The 22,909-nt window shown below is 30.8% G+C and overlaps 1 protein-coding gene across 18 annotated transcripts in view; it reads right to left on the minus strand.

Moving 5' to 3' along the window:
* The window catches only part of LOC143062655 (tyrosine-protein phosphatase Lar-like), a 174,863-nt gene that overhangs the window by 26,115 nt on the left and 125,839 nt on the right, over positions 1-22,909 (minus strand). For 15 of the 18 annotated variants that reach the window (XM_076234356.1, XM_076234435.1, XM_076234366.1 and 12 more), the window contains 6 exons: positions 14,398-14,498; positions 13,631-13,838; positions 7,148-7,432; positions 6,327-6,356; positions 4,717-5,025; positions 624-935 (listed from right to left, as the gene is read on the minus strand). In XM_076234356.1, coding sequence (XP_076090471.1) covers positions 624-935; positions 4,717-5,025; positions 6,327-6,356; positions 7,148-7,432; positions 13,631-13,838; positions 14,398-14,498 — 1,245 coding nt within the window. The remainder of the gene's footprint in view (positions 1-623; positions 936-4,716; positions 5,026-6,326; positions 6,357-7,147; positions 7,433-13,630; positions 13,839-14,397; positions 14,499-22,909) is intronic. The other 3 variants (XM_076234411.1, XM_076234492.1, XM_076234474.1) reach the window with 2 other exon arrangements.

The following is a 22,909-nucleotide window of genomic DNA, read 5'->3' on the forward strand; positions in this document are numbered from 1 at the left end:
TAAATAAGTAGGTAACACAGTCACTTGTCCAAATCATGTATCTCTTGAGTGACTGTGTGTTTTTAGTTTCGAGTAAATAGGGTGTTTATTGCAGACATTTTCTAGATTGATTGATGATTGGTGTTTAATGCTACTTTCAGCCCTTTTGCTGTATTATGGCAGTCAGATTTTTCGGTTGACGATGCCAGTTTCTCACAACTCTTGCATACTGAGTTATCATTTTGGAACCCTCATGAATATGCCCAAATGATCCTTTTAGCCCACCGGTACAGATACTGAAATTATTCTTAAGGAGTAAGGACACTTAAGTTTCTATATTTTAAAAGACAATGGTTGACCAAGAACTTATATATTGAACATGTTTTGATATTTGTCTATAATGTTAAAAGCTGAACATTGACTGGGATATATCTTTTGTACTTTTCTTGATGGTGGGCTGCTGTTTCATTAATGCATATCCTTATTTTGCTTACACATATCTTTATCTTTAGACAAGTTTTCATGGGTAGGGAAAGAATAATATTCTGCATAAAATTGAGAATGACAATGGGGAATGTGTCAAAGACACAACAACCAAAGAGCGGAAAACAGCCAAAGGCCACAAATGGGTCCTCAATACATACCTGGACCAGATGTTTTTATTTTCCTCTCTTCACTCCTTTCACCATCCCCCTTCCGTGTATAACCAGCAACTGTTATCCTGTAGAAAGTATTAGGATCCAGTTCAGTGATTACAGCCTCCACTATACTGCCATCTTTCGTATCATAATATTTCTCCTGCCCTTTAGGATTATCATTATCGTCCAAAGGTATAAAATATACATAGTATCCTCGGATGATTCCATTTCTTCTCCGCGATACAGGAGGCTTCCATTCCACAAATAAGCAGGTTGAGTTGACAACATCCACTTTAACACTCTTAGGTTCACCTGGCACTGAAGTTTATAAATATTTAAGGTGTTATTAATATACCAATAACAGTTTTAATGCTCTTCAACTTCATTATTAATTTTCATTCAAGGTGAAAAATTTGTACACCACCTTAAAAGTCTTATACAGACGAAATGTGTGTCTGGAGTACCAAATTATAATATTGGTATCTTTGGTGAGTTTTTTGTATAGTATGTTGTTATTTGTCTATAAATTCAATAAGAGATACAATGTTTAACTTGAGAGGCCCCTCATGGGGGGGGGGGGGGGGTCCTAGTAATCACATAATCACCATTTTTTTGCCAATATAATCACATAATCATTAAATATTTGCTTATCTTTAGTAATCAAATAATCATAAACTAAAAATACAGTCCTTGGTAATCAAATAATCATGAAATATTTGGCTTAATAATCAAATAATCATTAAAAAAACGGCCAAGTAATCACATAATCAAAAACCCCATGAGGGCCCTCACTTGACTAATTTGAACCCATCTGCCATATCCTTATAAGAAGCATTTCTGTCATACAAAATTATGAATAGCAGCTTTTCAAGAATTTTCCATATATTATCTATAGGGTGCACTATGGAAAAACAGTCCTGCTTCTGAACTGGCTGCTCTTGTGAAGTAAAGTACCATGCTACTTTCTCTTTCACCTTATTTGACAAATTTGTGTCTTCTATGTTGGCCAGTTATTTATTGTATAAAACCTTCCATTTAAATTTATGCCAACCAACATAATTAACATGTGTAGAAAAAAATAAAAGTTACTGGACTTGACTGTGGTATGATGTGTTTCTTGTTTATTGAATGTGACCTTGGCAGCAATTTGAGAGGTTCAAATTTCTTAAATCCTAGAGGTCTATATAACAAAATAACAAAATCTACAAGACATCCTAATTGCTCATTGGGATGGTAAAAGCAATCAAATAGATATTAACTTATGATGAAATCTAGTTCAATTATCATTTTTATATGATGTTAAAGGTGCAAGCTCAGGTAATGACTCATGACCTCCTACTAAATGAATCATACTTATATTTCTCTTGTAAAATTGGCATAATCTAAATTAATACAAAGATATCTCTGTTTAAACTAAATTAGCACATGTGCATATCACACACATATTGAAATTATTGTAAGAATAAAATGGAATATTGCTAATGGTATTGAATAGGAAGTGTGAAAAAATAGTCTTACAATCTTAAGTACAACTCTCAAAGAAAATATAAAAATATCCAAAATTAAAAGAGAGCTTGATTTCTTGACTATCAACAATAGTACAAAGTTTGTGTGTTTTTTTTTAATCAAATGGAAATTTGCTTTCACTGATTCAAATGTTAGCACTAGTTTAAGAAATTTGATAAAAGAAAGATTATGGTATACCATACAAGCCCAGTCTACAATGGGCATATTCTTGTATTTCCTTCAAACATTTTTTTAAAGAGAATTGATCTTGTTTTTATCAAACTTTGCTAATTAAGATGTTTAAATTGAAAGTTAAACATCTTACAATGGTTATGAAATTCTTTAGTAACCATGCTTTTATAAATAGAATCTCATTTCATAACTGGAAACAAATATCTAAAAATTATATTTTTGTAGAAACAATATTTGAATGCACTATGAAAATCATACAGAATAATTTCTGGAGATCAAACACACATGCATCATGCAACATCTAACATCAAACATCAACATACTTACAGTCAAAGAGAGATAACTCTAATATTAGTTCTAACATGTAAAACTGGTTCCCCAATAGTCTGCCATCCAGACAACAGGTAAAGGGGTAATGAAAGACAGTCAAGTATTTTGATAAATTGACCTTTTACCTGTTGTTTCTAAGCAAAAATAACACCAAACTTATAAATATGGGGGTCGTATATATGGGGGGCAACACCATATCCAATATTATCAAGTTAGTATCCCTTATTTCTTTGCTTGAATGATTCTGAGTTTAGAAGTTTTGATAATCTTTATTTTATACTATAATTCTGGGTATCAGAACAGGAATATCAATGAAGACAACAAAATGAAGAATTATAACTTTCTGAAGGATTTCTGTCAAGCTAAACATATAATTAAAGATGATAGCTAAATCATAAATGTTTTATGATGATGCTGATGTGAGTAATGATAAATATGATGTTAATCATGATAATTGTGATGATGATGATGTTAATCATGATAATGGTGATTATGTTAATCATGATAATGGTGATTATGTTAATCATGATAATGGTTATTATGATGATAATGGTGATTACAATCAAATCACAGTAAAATTTTCAAAGGGCAATTGATTAATTTCCATGAATGAAACTGAATTGAATGATTTTACATGATGATGATTTTAGGTCTAACCTCTGTTTTAGAGAAAAAGAAGCGATGATGAGTAACACTTGAGCAAATTGCAGGTATTTTTCTTGTGGTTACAGTACAAAGAATATCCCAATTGGTAGTAACTTTGATTTTATAAAGCAAAGGCACTGCTGTAAATTCTATTTTTTTTTTTTAAAGAAATCTATAACTAATTCAAAAGGAAATGAAATCCTTCTCATTTTGAATAAAGGTTCTCAACACAAATAATGCAAACATCTAAATGCAGGAGATTGAGAAAATATTTGTACACAATAGGTACTGGGGTTTGACTATTTCCGAACAAATCACAATAAGTACTAAATATCTATTATTTCTACACAATAGGTACAGGGGTTTGACTATTTCCAGACATACCAAATGTTTTCAAATGTATGGTTACAACTGTTCTATGATTGTGATTAGTGATGTTTATCTCTCTGCACCATTTATTTAAAAAGCCTCAACAAATTTCACATCACAGAAAGTATAACAAAGAGATAGGATCAAAGCCTCCTCTATTTTCTTGTATGATGCTGAGGTTAACAACACTTGAAACAAGTCACAGATGAGTGGTTAGATCTACCAAATATTTGTTTGATATACAGAATGTCAGATAAGGGGGAATGGTTATATATTTTTTAAACAGTGTCTGAATTTTCCATTTATCAAAATAAGAAATTGTTTAGAGTGCAGGTGTAAGATTATGGCTAATTTCTCTTTCAGGGTTCTATAGTTGCCATGTGTTGAAACTGGTAATTTTTTTTATGAATTTTCAATGATAAATTGTGCAGTGCATATCTATGTATTTTGTTTGACACTCTTATGATATAGATATGTAAAACGAAAAACAGTTACTGATGTGTCCTGGGCATTTTAAATATTAATTTTGGTACATTAGTTGGAAATCTAAATGATTCCATGTTATGCTCAGTATTTTATTGAAGACATCCTGGTTAAAAGTAGTTTCAATCTTTTGTCTTGGCTGGATAAAGGTAAAACAACAGCAACCATTGATAGGAAACTTAAGTGTAAAATAGATTTGGTTGACAATGATAATGTCATGGTTTTACCATGATGTGGGGTTTGGTTGACAATTAAGAGTTTAAACTGAATTTGGTTGACAATGATGAGTGTAAAATGGATTTGGTTGACAATGATAATGTTATGGTTTGACCATGCTGTTTACAGCATGCATGGGGAATGATGAATAATGAAAACTCAAAAATAAAAACAATGTGAATGACATGTGAAAAGCTAAATGATAAATCCCCTCCCCTTCCATAGCAAACACACACAGATGATTAAAGCGTTGACAGAAATCCAGCCATTTAACCAATTTTGTTATTAAAATCAGTAAATACAACAAAATCATTCCAACGGGGGATAACTCCAGCTATATGTTGCCATGACTACCTACCATCTTCTTGGGTCCGTACAATAATGGTAGGAGATGGTGGGCCATCCCCTACAGATGTGAAGGACAGGACCCATATCATATAATCGGTCCAAATGTTCAGTTCACCCAGCATCAACATCCTGGCATCTTTGCCGACCTTGACAGTAGTAGCATCCTCGTCAGTCAAGTCGCTGTCATTTTTACGGAAATAGATTCTATAACCTTCTATTTCCCCATTATGTTTTTCAACTGGAGGTGGTTTCCATGTGACCTTGATACTATTTTTACTGACAGGTTGCCCGGTAACAGCTTGGGGTGCAGCACTCGGAACTTTTTAAGAAAAATATGGGTAAAACAATAAAGAAACAAAAGCTTTGAATATAAATGAACAGAAATTGATACATGCATTGAGTGGAATCAACATGCAAAAAATGAAAACTTTCTTTAAAGTTTTGGGATTAGAAACTAATTTCCACTGCATCCTATGGGAGGGCTTTTCTAATGGTTGTAATCCAAAGGCATAAACTGCACAGAACTCTATTAAATTACAAAGCGTAGTATAGCATGATTTCACATGTTATATTCGTTTAAAAGCAGCTGAATGTTACAAGTCCTGTAGCATTACCGTATAATTTTATAAAATGTCTTAACAATTACTCAAATACTCAAGATCAGAATTACATTTCTTAAATTTCCATCGGATACAGTGGTATTTTTATTTTATCTACTGGCATCTAATCTGAAGGCTCATTACAAAGTAAGCTGCCATTAAAATTACAAATGCGATCTTCTAAAAGGTTCAGCTAAGTAACTCTCTAAATTTTTTCAATTTTTGCATGTTACGATTTCCATAATGCAGCTATACGTTACAAAAAGTATGAGAAAATAAAATCGATGATAAATCTGATGATCTATTGTTTGTTGAATAAATTAAATCTCAAAAAAACTTTAAATTATACATGATGATTGAATGTTTAAAATAACAATAAAAAAAAGCTGATGATAAAAAAGCTTGCTCAAATTAAATATTGAGTAACAAAAAGTATGGCATTGCAAATAAAATAATAATTGATGTATTTATTGCCAAATATGTAAACCTTTTCCATATAATCTTGTTACTGCTGAAACCAATTGAATTCTATCACAAGCTATTTAAAGAATTGTTATTTGTTGTTCAGGTTAATTAGCCGTATAAATTTACCCGGACATCCATTGGCGCAATATAGTTTGAACAACAATAAAACATTAAATAGCTGACGATAGAATTGAATTGAACAGTTGCAAAAAAGTATGAATTCAGAAAGGCCATCCCTAGGATAAAACCTTTTCATATCAGTCTTATATTTCTGTTCATAAAATAAACGAAAATAAAACCCTTGGACCAAAATTTAACTAAAAGAACATAAATTAATAAAATTACCAACCCCAACTGGAAATTATTTGAATGAAAAGTCCCTGTATAAATTCTCCGAAAACTATTTCATCTACATTACGAAAGAAAGTTGTATAAAATAATTGTGTTGAAGATGAAATTTAAATTTATAAAAAATTGAGTGTTTTTGTGCACAACATTTGACTTGTGTATATTCAAACTTTTCATTCAATATAAGAATCATGTGACATTTACTTACTTCCTGTACGATCGTTAATCCATTTTGTATCTACGTGTTCATTTTACGAAAAATTACATATCAACAAAACATTCCAAAATTCTAATAAGAATATTTTACAAGCATTCGTAGAAAGTCGGATATAGAAGTAAACATACATAATGAGAGAAAGAAGCTTTATAGAGTAACATTCCATGACGGCTGTCATATTGTAAAAAGATACATTCTGTCAACTCATTATTCAAGGTCATACACAGAAGAACATTCCTAAAAGGTCAGTGTATATAAATATCTTATTTTGTAAATCTATGACAACATTTATCTAAGGATTTGTGATAGAGACACACTTGCCAACCACTGTCACTAAGCAGTTATATACAAAGGTCATAGTGAAGGTCACATAGAATGGAATCTGCTATTTACAGGAAGTATCAAAGGGAAGAAACTTCATTTTGAAAATTCTATATAACTTTACTTTCATAACCAATGTTTTCAATTTAAAGGTTACTTAATGTCTTCATAATAACTTTTTGATTAACAAGCTAGAAAATAAGTTTTTCATAGAATTTCTTTATCTTTAAATGGTTTACAAGAATTCTGTTCATGCTTTTTTTTTTACTAAACCAACATTTTACTTTGTGAGGTTAGTTGTGAATAATGCTATTAATTGATGCCCTTGTTTTATTTGAAAGTTAATATTTACCGATTTATTTTGATAAGTAACAAATTCCATTCAAAATAATAATGTAACATCTTGACAATACAATACTACGGAAAATTAAAAACAAAATTTAAAGATTACTCATTTTACAAACTTTTACAAACATCGACTTGATACTTACCAAATTGAGGAGTTTTCATCTGAATTATAGTAGATTTTGGCCCTTCACCGGTCATTGAAGTAGCCGACACCTGAATATGATAAATAGTATCGGGAATGAGTTCTTCCAGTAAATAGTTGTTGGTTGGTGGTTGAATAACAACATGAGCTGCCTGTCTGGCCGTGGAATCATTATAGTATAGAACATAGCTCTGTATATGTTGGTAGTCGTCTGGCGGGGACCATATAACTTCTATTCTATTTGGCCCCTTCTCATTAGCGTGTAAATTTCTTGGTTGACCAGGAACTGAAAAGCAATGAAAGTCAAGAAAATAAATATTGTGTCACTAAATTAAAAAAAAAAACTTTTTTCATTGTTATTATTCTTTACTCTTTTCAAAAAGAAGATATTGATTAAAATGTTAGCACTTTACATAAAGGTAATTAAAGTTCAAAAAGGCAAAAAAAAGGAGGAATTATGGCACAAAACTTGTTTTGAGTTCCTAGGGAGATAAAATGTTGTCCGGCTATGCCATCGCAGCTTGCTTGCTACTGCAGGAGACGCTGCTTGGCATGAGCAACAAAGCACCTTTGACCTTCTCTATGTTGCAAGCATTTAACCTTCTCTATTTTGCAAGCAGGCATTTGCAATAGATTTTCATCTTGTTCATACACAGCAACTTATTATATAAAATTTCCATATAACATATAATACATAAAAACATATTTCATATAACTTTGACCAAAAGTTTATCTGTAGCATCCTTTCAAAAATAAACAAAATACTACCTGCTAATTTGACTATTAAATTTATTCCGTCAAAACAAAACATGGTTTAAATTCAGGACTGTCAGACATAAGTTGTCTTTGAAAACCTTAAAATGTACCAAATTTCTTAATATATGATATATATATAGCCAAACTTGCATATAATGGTCACCCGTGGGACCCAAGAGAGCTGACCTTTAATCTTTTTATGAAGGTCACCTTTGGGACAAGAGAAAATTGTGCTTTTAAGACGTAACAACTTTTTAGTGAGGTTAACAATGCTATATAGGGGACAATGAGTGATATATAGAGGTGATTTTTACAGCAGGTTTGACCATATATCAGTACTGAAAAATATGTTTGCAAAGATGTTATTTATCTTCAAACAGTATAATACTCATAGTTGACTGTCAAAGTGAAAGGTAAAGCACCATGGACTTTCTATTTTACTGTACTTTTTTATCCCCCACATCTATAGAAAGGCAAAGTCCTTAATTTTTACAAATTCTATTTAAAAATTGCCAAATTATGATTAGAATTTGCCATTAGGTCAGAATTACACGGCAACAGGAAAATTACATGCAATTATTAGTTAGGCCGTAGCTATCTGTTAGGACTATATGAATCAGTTTCTACACTGAGTTACTGGTAATGGCTTATCAGTATACATCAGCTTTTACAAATAAACAAAACAAACAATTTGAAAACTTTCACATGCAATATATATATATTTTTTAATTTCAATTTTGGACAGTAAAGACATGCATGTAATTCGTTAATTTCAAAACAAAATATGTAATTTTCTTTCAGGGAAAGAGGAGAATAAACAGCTTATAGACCTATCCTTTGTCCTACAATTGATACATGTATAAGCTTCATGAAAAGTGATATTTTTTTTCTTTTTCTGCAATTTTAATTCATTCAAACAAATAATTATTTTATTTATACTTAATTTCAGGATCATAATATTGTTGACCATTTCAGAATCTAAAGGACTAAGGAAAATATAATTGTTTTGAAATAAAAATAAAAAAATTGTTCGTACCCCATATAGTCCTGAAATAATGGTGTTTTTTTAACATACAAAGCATGCAAACCCATTGATTTCAGCTTTTTTTTTTACAGTTATTTAAAAAAAAAAAAAGGATTGAAACTGAATTTATGAACTTACTTTGGATCAAGGAATAATTTATGAGTATAAGCCTATGTTGTATTATCAGTGCACAAAACCATTTCGAAAACATAGGACAATTATTTTTTGAAAGTTCTCATATTTTCAGTAGTTTCTTACTAATATCCGACAATTGCAGTGATTATATATACCACAATTTAGAAAACTGCAACTGATTTGATTAATTGTTATTTAAATTCTAAATACTCTACTGTAAGGACTTAGGTTCCAGTTAGCAAGGAGTATGTAATCTTTTTTTATTAGTTCGAGACAAATATGTCCCTGTATTATTGTGTCATGCAAATCTGTACAAATCTTTTTTTAATTTGATTCGAAAGGGAGACAATCTCTTGGCTGTTTAACATTCTGTGACTATTCTATTAACAGTAAACAGGCATGAGCAAGCCAAGAACAGTATTTTCTTACCAATATTAGCTGAAATGGGAGATAATTCATATTATCATTTTTGCCAAGGTATTGTACAATCTAACCATGTGTAGAAATTCTTGGTTTAAGTATAATAAAATCTTATAGATATAATTAATCTTATAGATATAATTATACTGATAGAAAAATAAAACAAAAGCATGATCTGGGAGTGGGATTTATCTGCAAGATAAATAAGACAATGCTTATTTTCCATTCTTAAAATAAATATATATATAATAATCAAAATCTCTAAAATTACGGTAAACAACAAAAAGTCTTAAATATAATCCAGAGCTTCTAACAGTTGTGCTAAAGTTCTGCTGAAGAAGACTGACAAGACCTGGCAAAAGCTCAATTATTTTTAAGAGTTTTTGTTAAATATATAATATATGGAATACAAGTATTTTGAATGAATAATTTTCTAAATTCAAAATCATCCCTGGTATATGATTATTATTAAAGGGCAGATCCTATGAGATATAAAGTTCAATCAAAGATAATCAGCATGGAATATTTTTGTCTTGTAAGTACATAAATAGTGAGATAACTTGATGTGGGACATACAGTGGCAATAATGTGGTCATGTGTTTATAGTGTAGCTTATAAGGTGAGATAGAGATAGTATGATAAGTCAGTTATGTTCATTACAAGAAATAAATTCAAAATAAAATTCTGAAAATCCATCAGAAACTTTGACCAAGAAATCTGTTGGCGACAATCCTCCAGTTATTATACAAGTGCCAAATTTTACAGTGAATATGAATCTATAACATACACATAAGTTCCACTCTAACTAAATAATTAATACAAACTAAAATAAGCTTTCAAATAATCATGTACAGTTTCATACAAACACTTTGTGTTGAGATTCTAATATCACAAATGAAATGGTAAATAAAAACTTGTGGACAGTAAATAACTAAAGGAGACGTGTTCAGACTCAGCCGTCGGAACATGTGCTGGAAAGTAAAAATACATCAACGCAGCTCACCGTATATTCCTGTAAGTGTGCGAGGCAGCAGATAAAAAAACAACGCATAAGTCAATCACATATATTTCAATGCAAATTAATAGCAATTGTTCATCTCTATAATTCGCTGGCGCTCTCAGCGCATTCAATTTAATATTGTAAAAAGAATTATTTCTATTATATCAAACTTGTGCAAGTCTTGAACAATTAAAAATTATTCTCTCTTTTCTCTTATGCTATTTTTCTTTTTACAAATTTGTAATCAATAAATCAAATGAAAGTGAATTGTATAAAAATTGTAAAATTGAAAAATTACAACACAAAAAAAAAGTTTTGACAAGAGAGAAATATGAGTAGAAGTTTTACTTAAAAAGGCAACACTGAAAGACGCGCAAAACAAATCAATGAAAAAATGATTGAGAGTGATCTATACTAATATCAAATAGAGCATGCTCGCTAGGTATATATAGTAGGACGCATCATCACACACGCAAAACACATACGCATAAATGCGAGCCATTCAGAGTACACATAGTTTTGTGATAGGACAAAGGGTACATACAAGACAGTTAACAATGGAAAGATTATTTCTTCATAATTTATCAGATTTCATTCATTCATAGATTTAAGAAGTTATTTCCAAAATTGGAATAAAAGACATGCAGAACTAGAAAAAAGATACGTACTGTGACAAAAATATTTTAGAACACTTACTTCGAATTGTCACTAATTTAAAATCTGCTAAGCTGACAATATATGAGTGTAATGGGCAGAGAAATTTTAAATAGTTACTTTCTCTATAAATTTTACAAAGGTTTCTTATCAAAGCAGTTTGACAAATTACTTTAGAAAAAAATCATTTAATATTAATTTATTTAAGTTGACAGTTTGGAGAGAGGGAAACCTGTATTAATATTCATTATTAAGATAATCATTTAGTTATCCAAAAAAGCTTTTTTAAGGGTGTGATCAGCAAAAAATGTTCATCCTACTAAAAAGTCATGGAATTATGTTTAAAAACTGCTGTTTAAAATAAAATCAAAATTAATAAAAAAAAAAATCATTATTGCATTTATTGATCAACATTTACTTTGTCAGGTTTCAGCACCTTATGTTTCAGATTAAAACATTAGGGAAATTATTTTTAGAAAAAGTTATTTAAAGCTATTATTTAAACAAACAAATTGTTATTTATATAAAGCAATACATTATGAATCAGAAGTAACCTTTTATCAAATCTAACATATTTATCGAGTTTTAAATTTTTTATTTTTACCGTAGAGCTCATGCTGATTGTCACGTAACACAATCTCATATTAAAATTGCCAGCTTAGCAGATATATTTTTCACCTTTTTCTCTAAATTAGTGAGCAATACCGGTGTACTTACTTACCAGGATAAAATACTGTAAATTACACAATTTTCATTGGTCAAAACATATAGCATTCCCACAATACACTTGTACAAGACTCCAGAAGTCATTCACTTTTATCTCTTAAGTTTTTTTTTTAGAAGAATATTGCTTCTCATTCTTAAGTTTTGAATTCTACTATACAACTGTTAATCAGCAAGAAATTAATTAACATAAAGCATGATAGATAAAAAAAAAATCTACTTTATTGATAAGGGTTTCATTTCAGATGTTAGAATTTTCTAAAACACTATGCACTTTCAAATATCAAAATATGTGCATTATTTTTCATATATCAAAGTAAGTTTGGCTATGCTGTGGGAACAACAAAGATGTGTTCCATGGAGAAAACTTCTGGAGTCTTACAAATCAGTCACATTAACACACAGGATATTTGTCTACACATTCAATATTTTATTCATTAAAATTGAAGTTTTAGACATATCACACAAATATTCAAACACATGCACATCTTGTATGCATTAATATGTCTAATTCTTAAATGATGAAAAATTCCTTCCTATGGAATGTGTCCTCCCCTTACACATGTCTCTTGGAATAGCATATCTGAATGGCATTCTTTCCCATGAATTATTCTTTCTCTGTCAAGCTTTCTTTCACTTAAGAAAGAATTTAATTTATAAAAAGTAAATATTTTAAATGAAAATTTGAGTAAAAATTAACGGATCCTGCAAAAACACAAAGCTGGAATCTTAATTTCCATTTTTTTTAATTTACAAAAATAATGAGATAAAAAATGGGGGTTGATAATTTGAAATATTGAATATAAAAGAGTTTTTTGTTCATTTTTTTAAACAATAAATTATTCTGATCAATCTACTTTCAAAGCTTGGTGAGAGTATGACAGAAAAAGACATCTCTTTATTTTAACATGATGCACAAGATACACACACAACAAACACGTTATAACATAGAAATTGTTTTATAACCCAATGATTATGAAGTAACACAGACATAAGTCCCATCAGACCCCCCCCCCCCCCCCAAAAAAAAACCCAACAAAACCTCTCTGCCAAAAAAAAATGGAGGAATGATTTTTTCAAATTTTCAAAACAAGCTTGACATTCATTGAAAAACAATTTAAGTGGACTAAAATCCCCAAGAATTTGATGCCCTCCTAATATCAATTTTCTTTGAGAGAGCCAATGAAAATAAATGACTCCAAAGTATACCAAATGCGTTGTCTTTTCCTTAATTGAAGTTAGAAATATAAGATTAAGTGAGAAAGATTAAAGAAAGTTTAGAGTTTTTCTATGCTTTAAATGATGTAATGGTACTAAGGAGAATATGTTTTGTATAAAGCAATGATATTTGAATACAGGTTAAATATCAATACTTAGAAGGGGTATTTGACTCGCATGTTAACATTTGATCATGCAATATGGCGCACGGTGGACGATACAAATGATTTTAACATGCATGTTAATGCGATTATTGTATGTTGTGTATTAGGACAGCATGCGCTACAATACAAAACCAGGTTTTATTTACTTTTTTGGTAAAATTAAAATACTTTTTTTTTAAATTAAAATTACACCAGTTTTTCCCAAAAAGGTTGTAGACTGAGAAGAAAGTTAAGTAATTAAAGGTTCATATTAACTAATGTTGACTATAAAACATGGTTTAGCTCATGCCAGCATTCATTTCTGCGTGCTACTTGCTAAGTATGCTTTCTACAGTTCTGTTTATTGGACAGTCTACAACTGAAACAAGAGGCCAATCTAACAAAGTATACCTCCAGGCTTGGTCATCACTTGTTCCAGGTCTGATATTGGTCCTTCTCCTAACGTGGAGTAGGCCAGGACACACAGGCTGTAGGTCTTGTTGGGCTTTAGTTCTGTGATCGTAGCCTGACGTTGATTGGCCTGAGGTAGAGGTACATCTAGAGTGGTCCATAGTGTTATAGGTAGGTCTGGTTCTAATGTATAAAATATCTTGTAACCCTAAAAATAACAAAAACTTAATTTTCTTACAACAGAAATATTTTTCATTATACATATATATATACAGACTATAGCGGTGTTGGTGGCATATCATTTATAATTGTGTCAGTTTATTACATCTTTGTCAAGTTTTGGGTAAAATAGAGCTTTAGCTATACTAGACAATTGTCTGTTGTTGATTTCTAGTTATGTTTTTGTTATTTGTGTTGTAAGGTTGCTGTCTCTGTGTATACCCATACCAAACATTCATTCAATTCATATATATCTGTCTTTATAGGTCTTTGTGTCATATTTCAACTCAAATGAGATAATTAAAGCAGGAGGCATCATGTGACACCAACCAAAGAAGTAACAAATACATCTGTAGGTCAACATAGTCTTTAGTGTCATTTCTTCATAGTATTTTTTTTTATATTTGTTTACTTTTCATTATTTGTTATGAGTTATTCTTTGTTCTATATTGTTGTCTGTATGTCAAGTTTCAGTATTGTCCTTTGTGTTTCCTACAGATTTAGTTCACAAAAATTATAAACATTACTTGACCACAACTATATCAAACCTTAATGATTCCATTTGGTTTAGCTGGTTCATCCCACTTGACCAGTACTGTAAGGGGACTGAGGGCTACAGCTCGTACATTCTTTGGTGGTGTTCCAGGGGCTGAAATGATAAATTATCAAGTCTTCAAAACTAGATTTAACAAAAAATCAACCCAACTATTAGTTTATCATATACTTTATAGAGGTAAAAATCTTTGGTTTGCCTTCATGAATGCTCTGCATAATCACAAATGCCATTTTTGTTTATTATTTGAGCAAGTGCATTTAATTACTAGAAATATCCAGATATACATTTTAATACTTGAAGACATCAATCATAGATTTTACAGTCACAAAAACTGTTTTCATCTAAAATTTATGATAGTAAAATCCACAATTGATATCAGTAAGAATTAACATACATTTGTTTTTCTAAAACATACTGCCAACTAAAAGTATGTATAACAAAATAACTTCATGGAAAATGTAAAATATTTCTACTTTTTGTTTATTTAATGTAGATAAAGAAACTAAGAAGCAATCATTTACTTCAAACTGAATTAGCAATATAAATTGCAATCAAATAAACTACTCATAGAAACAAGTAGTCAATCCCTGTAGTACTTAGTAATATCAGTTGTAGAGCAGAGAATTTGGCAAACTTATGGTTCCCTGATGTATCTCTGGCATCACAAGATACGACAACAAAACATACAAATGATGTCAGAATCACAACAGGAGGTCTCATAGATGCTTGAAACTATCAGATATATTGATATGAATCTTAATGTTAAATGACTCAGGTGTTTGGTAAAGGTATGGCCGAGGTGAACAGATACCCCAAAACATATTGTACAATTATTCTCAATTTGTGTCTTCTAAGAAAATTGTAAACGAAAATTCTTATCAATCTCTTATTAAGACTAGGGCATTCTCCATTTACAGACTTTGGCACAATCAATAAAATCGTATATCAACAATGAAAGTGTCCAAAAATATGCAAATTGATTTAACCCTTTCCTCCATTGATTTTTTTTTTTAATATACTTGATTCGCATAGGATTTTTTTCAGTTAAAAAAAATCATCAGTTTTAAAGTATTAATGCATTGTGAAACCAATATTTCATCAATGAAATTCAAGTCAGATAATTCTCATGAATATCCTTTTCATATTGGATACAATTTTTTTTAAGTCTGATGCAGACATTTTGTAGTCAAAGCATTTCAACTGAGGTACTACACAGGCTTCAAAAAGCATCATTATGGAGTAAAGGGGGTGGCGTTTAAAAGCATCATTATGGAGTAAAGGGGGTGGCGTTTAAAAGTATCATTATGGAGGAAAGGGATAAGGGAACATACTGTACTAGATGTTCTTTTTTATATTGGTATGTGTATTAATGGTTACAAGGTTATAATAAATCTTTTATTTTGTTAGTCTGCAATTGAGAACATTGTAAATGTAACTTTGTACCATCTGCCTGCTAGCCATTGAATATAAACAAACTTGTTGTCTGACCAACTTTCATAGAAAACACCCCTCATAGTAATAAATAGTGTATCATAACAATTAACTATATTGGTGATAATGAAAACTGACTGATATTTGGCAACCTTATGACTCATAATTAATAAACTTAAGAAAAGTGACCATGATCTATATTGAGTGAATAATAAATCATAACTAGATTATATATCTACTAACAAATAGTACATCAACGAAAAACTGTGTATACATTTCCCAACACCACTCTCATTATTCAATGATTTGTCGAGTTAAAATCTAGACCTCTGAATGCCAATATATAAATCATGGTTGGATTCACATTCTGAAAGAACTCTTTTTTCCAAAAACAATAGTGCATTGGGACCATCTGGAACAGAACATCTCATGCTTCGGGGCTACCCTTCAATAGTCAGACTAACCAACAAGCTCGCCTTCCAGTGCACACATATATCCATGATCAGATCCTGCACAGTGTAACATACAGATACACTATCAGCATCACACCTCCTGGACAAAACAAATTATCTGAAGAAAGGTCTTCCATTGAAAGCATATCCATTACAGATAAAAGACATATTTCAGTCTAGGAGTTTGAGGTAAACACATCAATAATATAGAGAACACAACCAGATAAGTCAATCAAAATCAAATTATACAGATAAAATTTTCTAAAAACAAAATAATTTTATCAAAGGATCTGACTAAAAACCCATTAGAAAGATCAGAATAAAGACATAAAGTCTTCATAACAAAATATCTTAAATTCTACCAGACCACTATTTCACTCAATCTTAAATTCTATCAGACCACAATTTCCGTCAATCATTTGCCTGACATATGTTGTATCCAAAAAAGTTTGAAATCTTCCTGTAAAGCCTGATCACTATCATGTACCTGGCTGCACTTGGTGTAAGGTTGTAGTGCACATTAATTGGATTGTAGACAAAAACTGAATACCTAATTAATTCTGTTTACTTGTTTAAAGCAAAGGATAAAATGGTTCACTGACTGTACACTATTTCTGGAGAAAACAGACAGAATATCTCTGTATCTACTGATAAAATGGTGTAGATACTATGACCCGTGTCCAACATGGTACATTTCAATACTTATGTTATACAATATCTGAAGGCTGAAAAACATTAGTTTATATTTTTTGCAGCTCAGTATCAGTGTACAGATAATTTATCAAATTTAGTTGTAAAAGTAACAAATGATACAAGTATTAAATACATCAGAAATACCTAGATAAACCATAACTAACATGTTCCTTATGATATTTTTGGTTTATGTATGGACCATGGTCTGAACAAATCAAAAGACACTCGCACAGAGGTTCAAAGAAATTATGGTTCCACAGTTACATTAACATCGTCAGTTTATTTGGTAAACATGGTAAAGGCCATAAAACCGTAATCAGCTAATAATAACAAACATTTTTGCAAAGACTATTCTGTTTAAACAAAACCCATCTTAAAAATGTTTAGAATTGAAACCAAGTCATTACTTCAGCAAATCTTTTTTCCAAAAGGCACAATTAAGTGGCAAATAAAATGTGAAAAAAATATGACTGCTTAAAAAAGTTCTAAACAACATAGACAGTAATTTATTTTGGTGTCAGAACCTTGAATGGCTTCCTGCACAGAAACAATGAGAAATGTTGTTTACAATCTAGTTCTTTGGTCTCTGGTGGATTATAGTGTCTCATTGGCAATCATATCACATACACTTATTTCTATAGAACAATTTATGTCTTAGATTGAATGAAAGAAAAGAAAGGATAGACCAGAAACTTTCAATGTATATCAAACATGGGTTATTAAGTACAGAATATCTAATGACTGTATTGGTAGTCTTTGAACACATGCAAAAACAAGTGAAAATTTCTACGATGACTTTGGTGTATCTCTGACTGTTATCATGTGCACTGAACAGGAAACTGAAGTGTCTATAATCTTATTAAATAGGTTCAATAACCAGGTTTATAAAATAATTCTCCAGCCAAAGACATCAGATATATTTCGTATAGACCTGGGATTTGACGTTAGAGATCAGATAGAGTAGATATGGCAGGTGTTTCTACGTTCAATACTACAAAATCAGGCAAGGAGGAAATGTTTTTATACTTGTGTTATATCGATTGCTGGATTGCTTTGCTATTTGTGTAAGGTTGAATACATTGTAAGCTGGCTGCACCAAGTAATTCTACATAGCTTGAATTGTAGATGCTATTATTACATGTATTAACAACTATCATTACATCATCTCGTACAATCAATAGAACAAAAACTTAGAAAATTCATTAACGGAATCACATACCACGAACATCAAAAAAACATCTAATTATTCCTCATTATCATGTAGCAAATTGTTATCATAATAATTTATTGGCAATCTAAAATTCCTCCCACAGAGCACATAAACAAGTTTGGCTTACAGAAAAACATTTAATTTTTTACTTAAATGTCAACTTATAATAATCCTTCATAATTGAAGATACTTTTCTTAACAATTAGAAATATCTAAAAATTATCACTGAATTTGTTTCCTCTTTTATTTGTATTTTATAATTCTATTCTTAATTAAAATGTTCCAATAGTGAAAGTTTTATGAATTTGGATGAGTTTTATTGGCAAGGTTCTTGGAACAATACAGAATTAACTGTTACCTAATTTGTATGTAACCCCTTCTGTCAGGCACACCTGGGAGTTGCTATTTACATGGGAATATAATTTTTAATTTCTGTCTGGCATAGCTTAAAGGAGAACATTAATATTACCTTTTTGTAGCAAATTAATACATTTTATCTATTTACAAATGGTACTTAGTATTCAAGTATACAACAGTAGTTATATAAAACATAAAAGTAGCCTGTTTTTTACTGTGTAATTACAGTACTTGTACTTAAGTGAAGTAATACTATGACCCATCAAAATAGATAAAGACACTCAAGTGAAATTAGGGCTAAAAACTTTGATACTTTTTTTGTACACTAATAAGTATCTACATTATGATGTCATTTATTGTAACTGGATACCCCCTGCATTTATAATTCCTGAAAGACCCCCCTCCTCTTTTCCTAATGATTGAATGCTATCATTTTGCATAGCCATACATATGGCATAATATCATGGTATAAATTGGCTTACACCCTCAGGGGTTTATCTTATCAACAACATCAAAGACAAAAGTTGTAATGTATAGTTCTTTTGGGTTACTAGATTGACCCCAGTACTTTGGGGTGCTGTCAACTCTATCCTATTATTATCAGTTTTTCTCTAAAGAAACTTTAGCCTGAAAATTAAAGGTAAAAAAATTTCCAGTTTCAAACCATTGCCATTCAAATACAGAATCTGATGTCAGCAAAAAGGTGGATTTAAATTATCCTGGTTTTGCCAGAAGTCTTTCAAACATTGCGATATAAATTAAAACAGAAATAATCTAGCAATTGGCAGACAGTTATATTTCAAAGATAAAACCAGAAGACATATAAATGTTGTTTTTTTTTGGCCTAGAAAAGATCAATCTATGTGTAAGCATCAGGTTGACAAGACATGGCTGTAGATTTTATCATTGTCAGTTTTTAAAGTAAAATGTCTGTAGGCTTTATCCAAGATAATCAGTATTTTAAGTAAAGAACTACTGCTGTTGATGAAACCTCCTCATATTTTCATGTGGATTTTCACATTTATTTATCAGTCTTTTCCTTTATCTTGCTACAATTTCTTATAGTATTGCATGAAAGATACAAAAATTAATTGCTTGCACATAAATTATTCCCAGGTGTGTTGTAAAATTATTCTCAGGTGTGGTGTAAATTTTATGTTGGATGTAATGACTACATCTGGATTTAACGAAAAAATGCAATAATATTTCCTGAAAGATAAACCATGATGGAACACAGCTGAGGGATGGAGTGTGCCTCATCAGGAGTACCTCATCAGGAGCATAGCTGAGGGATGGAGTGTGCCTCATTATGAGTACCCCATCAGGAGCACCTCGTCAAAAGCTACAGCTGTTGGAGTGGGCAGGAGATTTGCACATAACACATTTGATTATTTGTTATAATATACAAACATCCCTGGTAATTTGTAGTTACAAATAGATTGTGATGTTTAACATAGGAACAGAATGAAGACAACATACTGAGATATATACAACATTTCTCACAAAAATTGTTTGCATTAATGATATACACTCAACACCTATAAAGTAATTGACCTTAGATTTAATAGTTTCTTTTGACTTTGTTCCTAATACTTCATTATATATCTTAAATTATATGATCAGATGCCAATAAAAGATATTAGCAGCGGATATTAGCAGTAGAAGAAACAAAATTTTGTTCCAAGGAAAAACTTCATTAACGACTTTTTCCCTCACTACTAATACAATTGTACCATACTTACCAAGGGCAAGTTGAATGAAAAATCATGTTTTGTATGTAAATCTGTCAGTTTCCAATATAAATTGAAGAATTTTTCAAATAAAAAGGGGGAAGGTTGTGTGGTGACTAACCTATACAACCTCCCTTTTAAATCTGAGATAAATCTACATACAACTGCAGTTTTCAAAAAGTCAAAAATACATAAAGCTGCAAATAATTCAGAACTCTGACAAAATAAATGCTTTTTCTCAAAGAAAACAGACTTTTTCCAATATAAAAATAGGTCACTGTTGTATAATAAGTAGAAACTTCTCCTTTTGTATACATAATCATGTTAAAATAAATATTCTATAACTGGTAATGAAGACATAGACACGTTCAGCAAAATCAAATTTAAAACTCGTTAATTTTCTCCATCAATTATTCATCAAAGACCACAGGACTACAGCAGTATGAGCTCTGTCTCATTTTGACAGACACCATATATGTCATAAAAAAGGTTTGCTTAATCAGTAAACAATGGTATACCTAATGAGGTTTCCTCCCAATCGATACGTAACCTACAGCTGTTAGATCTAATTATTGGTCTTTTGGAAGGAAACCATACCTGTACTGACATTGATGCTAAATCACATTTGTTTCTAAACACGAGCAATATAATCATTCATATTTACATATACCTGAAGTAAAATCTCAAGCGATCAATTGAAAGTTCTGATCTGAGTCATCCATTTGTTAAAATGTCATTCTAAAACATTCCATAAATCTAAAGAGAATCATCAATTCAACTTTGTAGCTAATAGTCCCATGGTAAACAGCAGCAAGAGGATTTTTGTCAGTACAAACTAAGGATATTATGTTTGACAGTTTAAATCAACACGGTTCTGTGATTGTAGATTTTTATTAACGCATAAAATGCATTAGTAACAGGTTCACAATATTACAAAATAAAAGTTGTGATTTTCCTTTAATATTTTTTTAGATTTGCATCAATTGCATTTCACACATTTGCCAGAGGTTAAGAAATCTTAAGAATAAATGCATAAGCACAATCTGATTTATTGCATTATATAGTGAAAACTATCTTGAAACTCAGAAAGACCAAAACATCTGCCTCACAAATTCTTGTCCTTTAAATCAGATTGACAGAAAACAGCTAAAGAACTATTTCCTATGAATTATCAACCCTTATATTTACCATCTTACATATAAGAAGGGTTTAAACCCTCCAATTTATCAGTCTATAACATTAACAGATGTCCAAAGTTTTCACCTCTTGCAAATGACATTCACATTCAAAATCTAAACCAGAATGTTGAAGAACTGCAGATTGTGTCAGAAAATATGAAAAGTGTGCATATCATTTTTGTTTTCACTTGAATCCATGTGATATTAATAACTCTTTACCGTCACCTGTCCTCATAAAAAACTTAGAAGCCAAGTATTAACTAATTGATATATAGAGGTATTTGAAGTAGTGTTGACATTTTTAAATGATTACTGATGTCAATATAGCACCAGTATCTCACCATCTAAAACAACAGCTGCTGGCTTTACTCATAACCATTACTTATGATAAAAAAATAACAGTAAATCTAAACATTCATGTCAAGTTTTTATACTGAGACAGACAAATAATGGATAACAGAATTCTTCTGGACCGCCAAAATAAATCAGTAAAATTTGTTTGGCGAGGCAATGGCATAGAGGATTCATCTGAACCAGTAGAAATCCATGATGTTAAAGGGATTTTCCTTTCAGATTGAAACCGAAAAACAAATAAGACCAAAAAAGACCCAAAACTGAAGAAGTAGTCCATTGCATCAGTTGATGGATACAATCATGTGCCCATTGGCTTTCCTTGATTTTGTTCAAAATCATGGTTTGAGTAGCATGAAATCAGGACACATTTCACAGATAACCTGAATATGCAAGTATTTTTGACCAGGAAGAATAACTTATTGAAAGTCTGGGGAAATATTTTAATATTCCTGGACATCGTTCATCATGTTCACCTGCTTTTGAAGGATCAAATGCCATAGAATAAAGTTTACAGCACTGATCTGCCAAAGAAAGAACACTTTATTTTCTCACAAAAGACAAGTAGGTCCATGAAAAGTACATCAAATGTCAATCACAACAGATGTCAGATATATTACTATAGAGTGGCCATTGGCAGGTTTCTCTCATGCCAGACAGTTGTAGATTTCAGACATACTACAAGGTTAAAAAGATTCTTGGGAATGTTAATTACAGCTGTCAGATCAACCTTCTTTTGTAAAAACAATTCATTTAGTTCACGGTAAAGTGCACATGATCTTCAGTGTTGCAAGATTTATTTGTGGCTCACAGCTTTTAGATTTAAAAAAAAATTTACAACAAAAGAAGTTCAAGGAGAGGTCTTTAGTTTTCAAAACAATTTTTGTCACTCAGGTTAGACAAAAATATATGTGTGCTCAGGGTTACCCATTTAAGAAAAATATGGTAGATTGGTAAATTTATTCTTATTCTACAAAATTTTGATAAAGGGAGACTTACAATATTGTCTAGATTCACTACCAATGATTTCCAATAAATGGTAAAACCTAATACCACCAGTATTTTTTTTCAATTTATTTTTTTGAAAACATGGTGTCATTTA

Source organism: Mytilus galloprovincialis, chromosome 1 (genome assembly GCF_965363235.1).
Source record: "Mytilus galloprovincialis chromosome 1, xbMytGall1.hap1.1, whole genome shotgun sequence".
Lineage (NCBI taxonomy): Eukaryota > Metazoa > Mollusca > Bivalvia > Mytilida > Mytilidae > Mytilus > Mytilus galloprovincialis.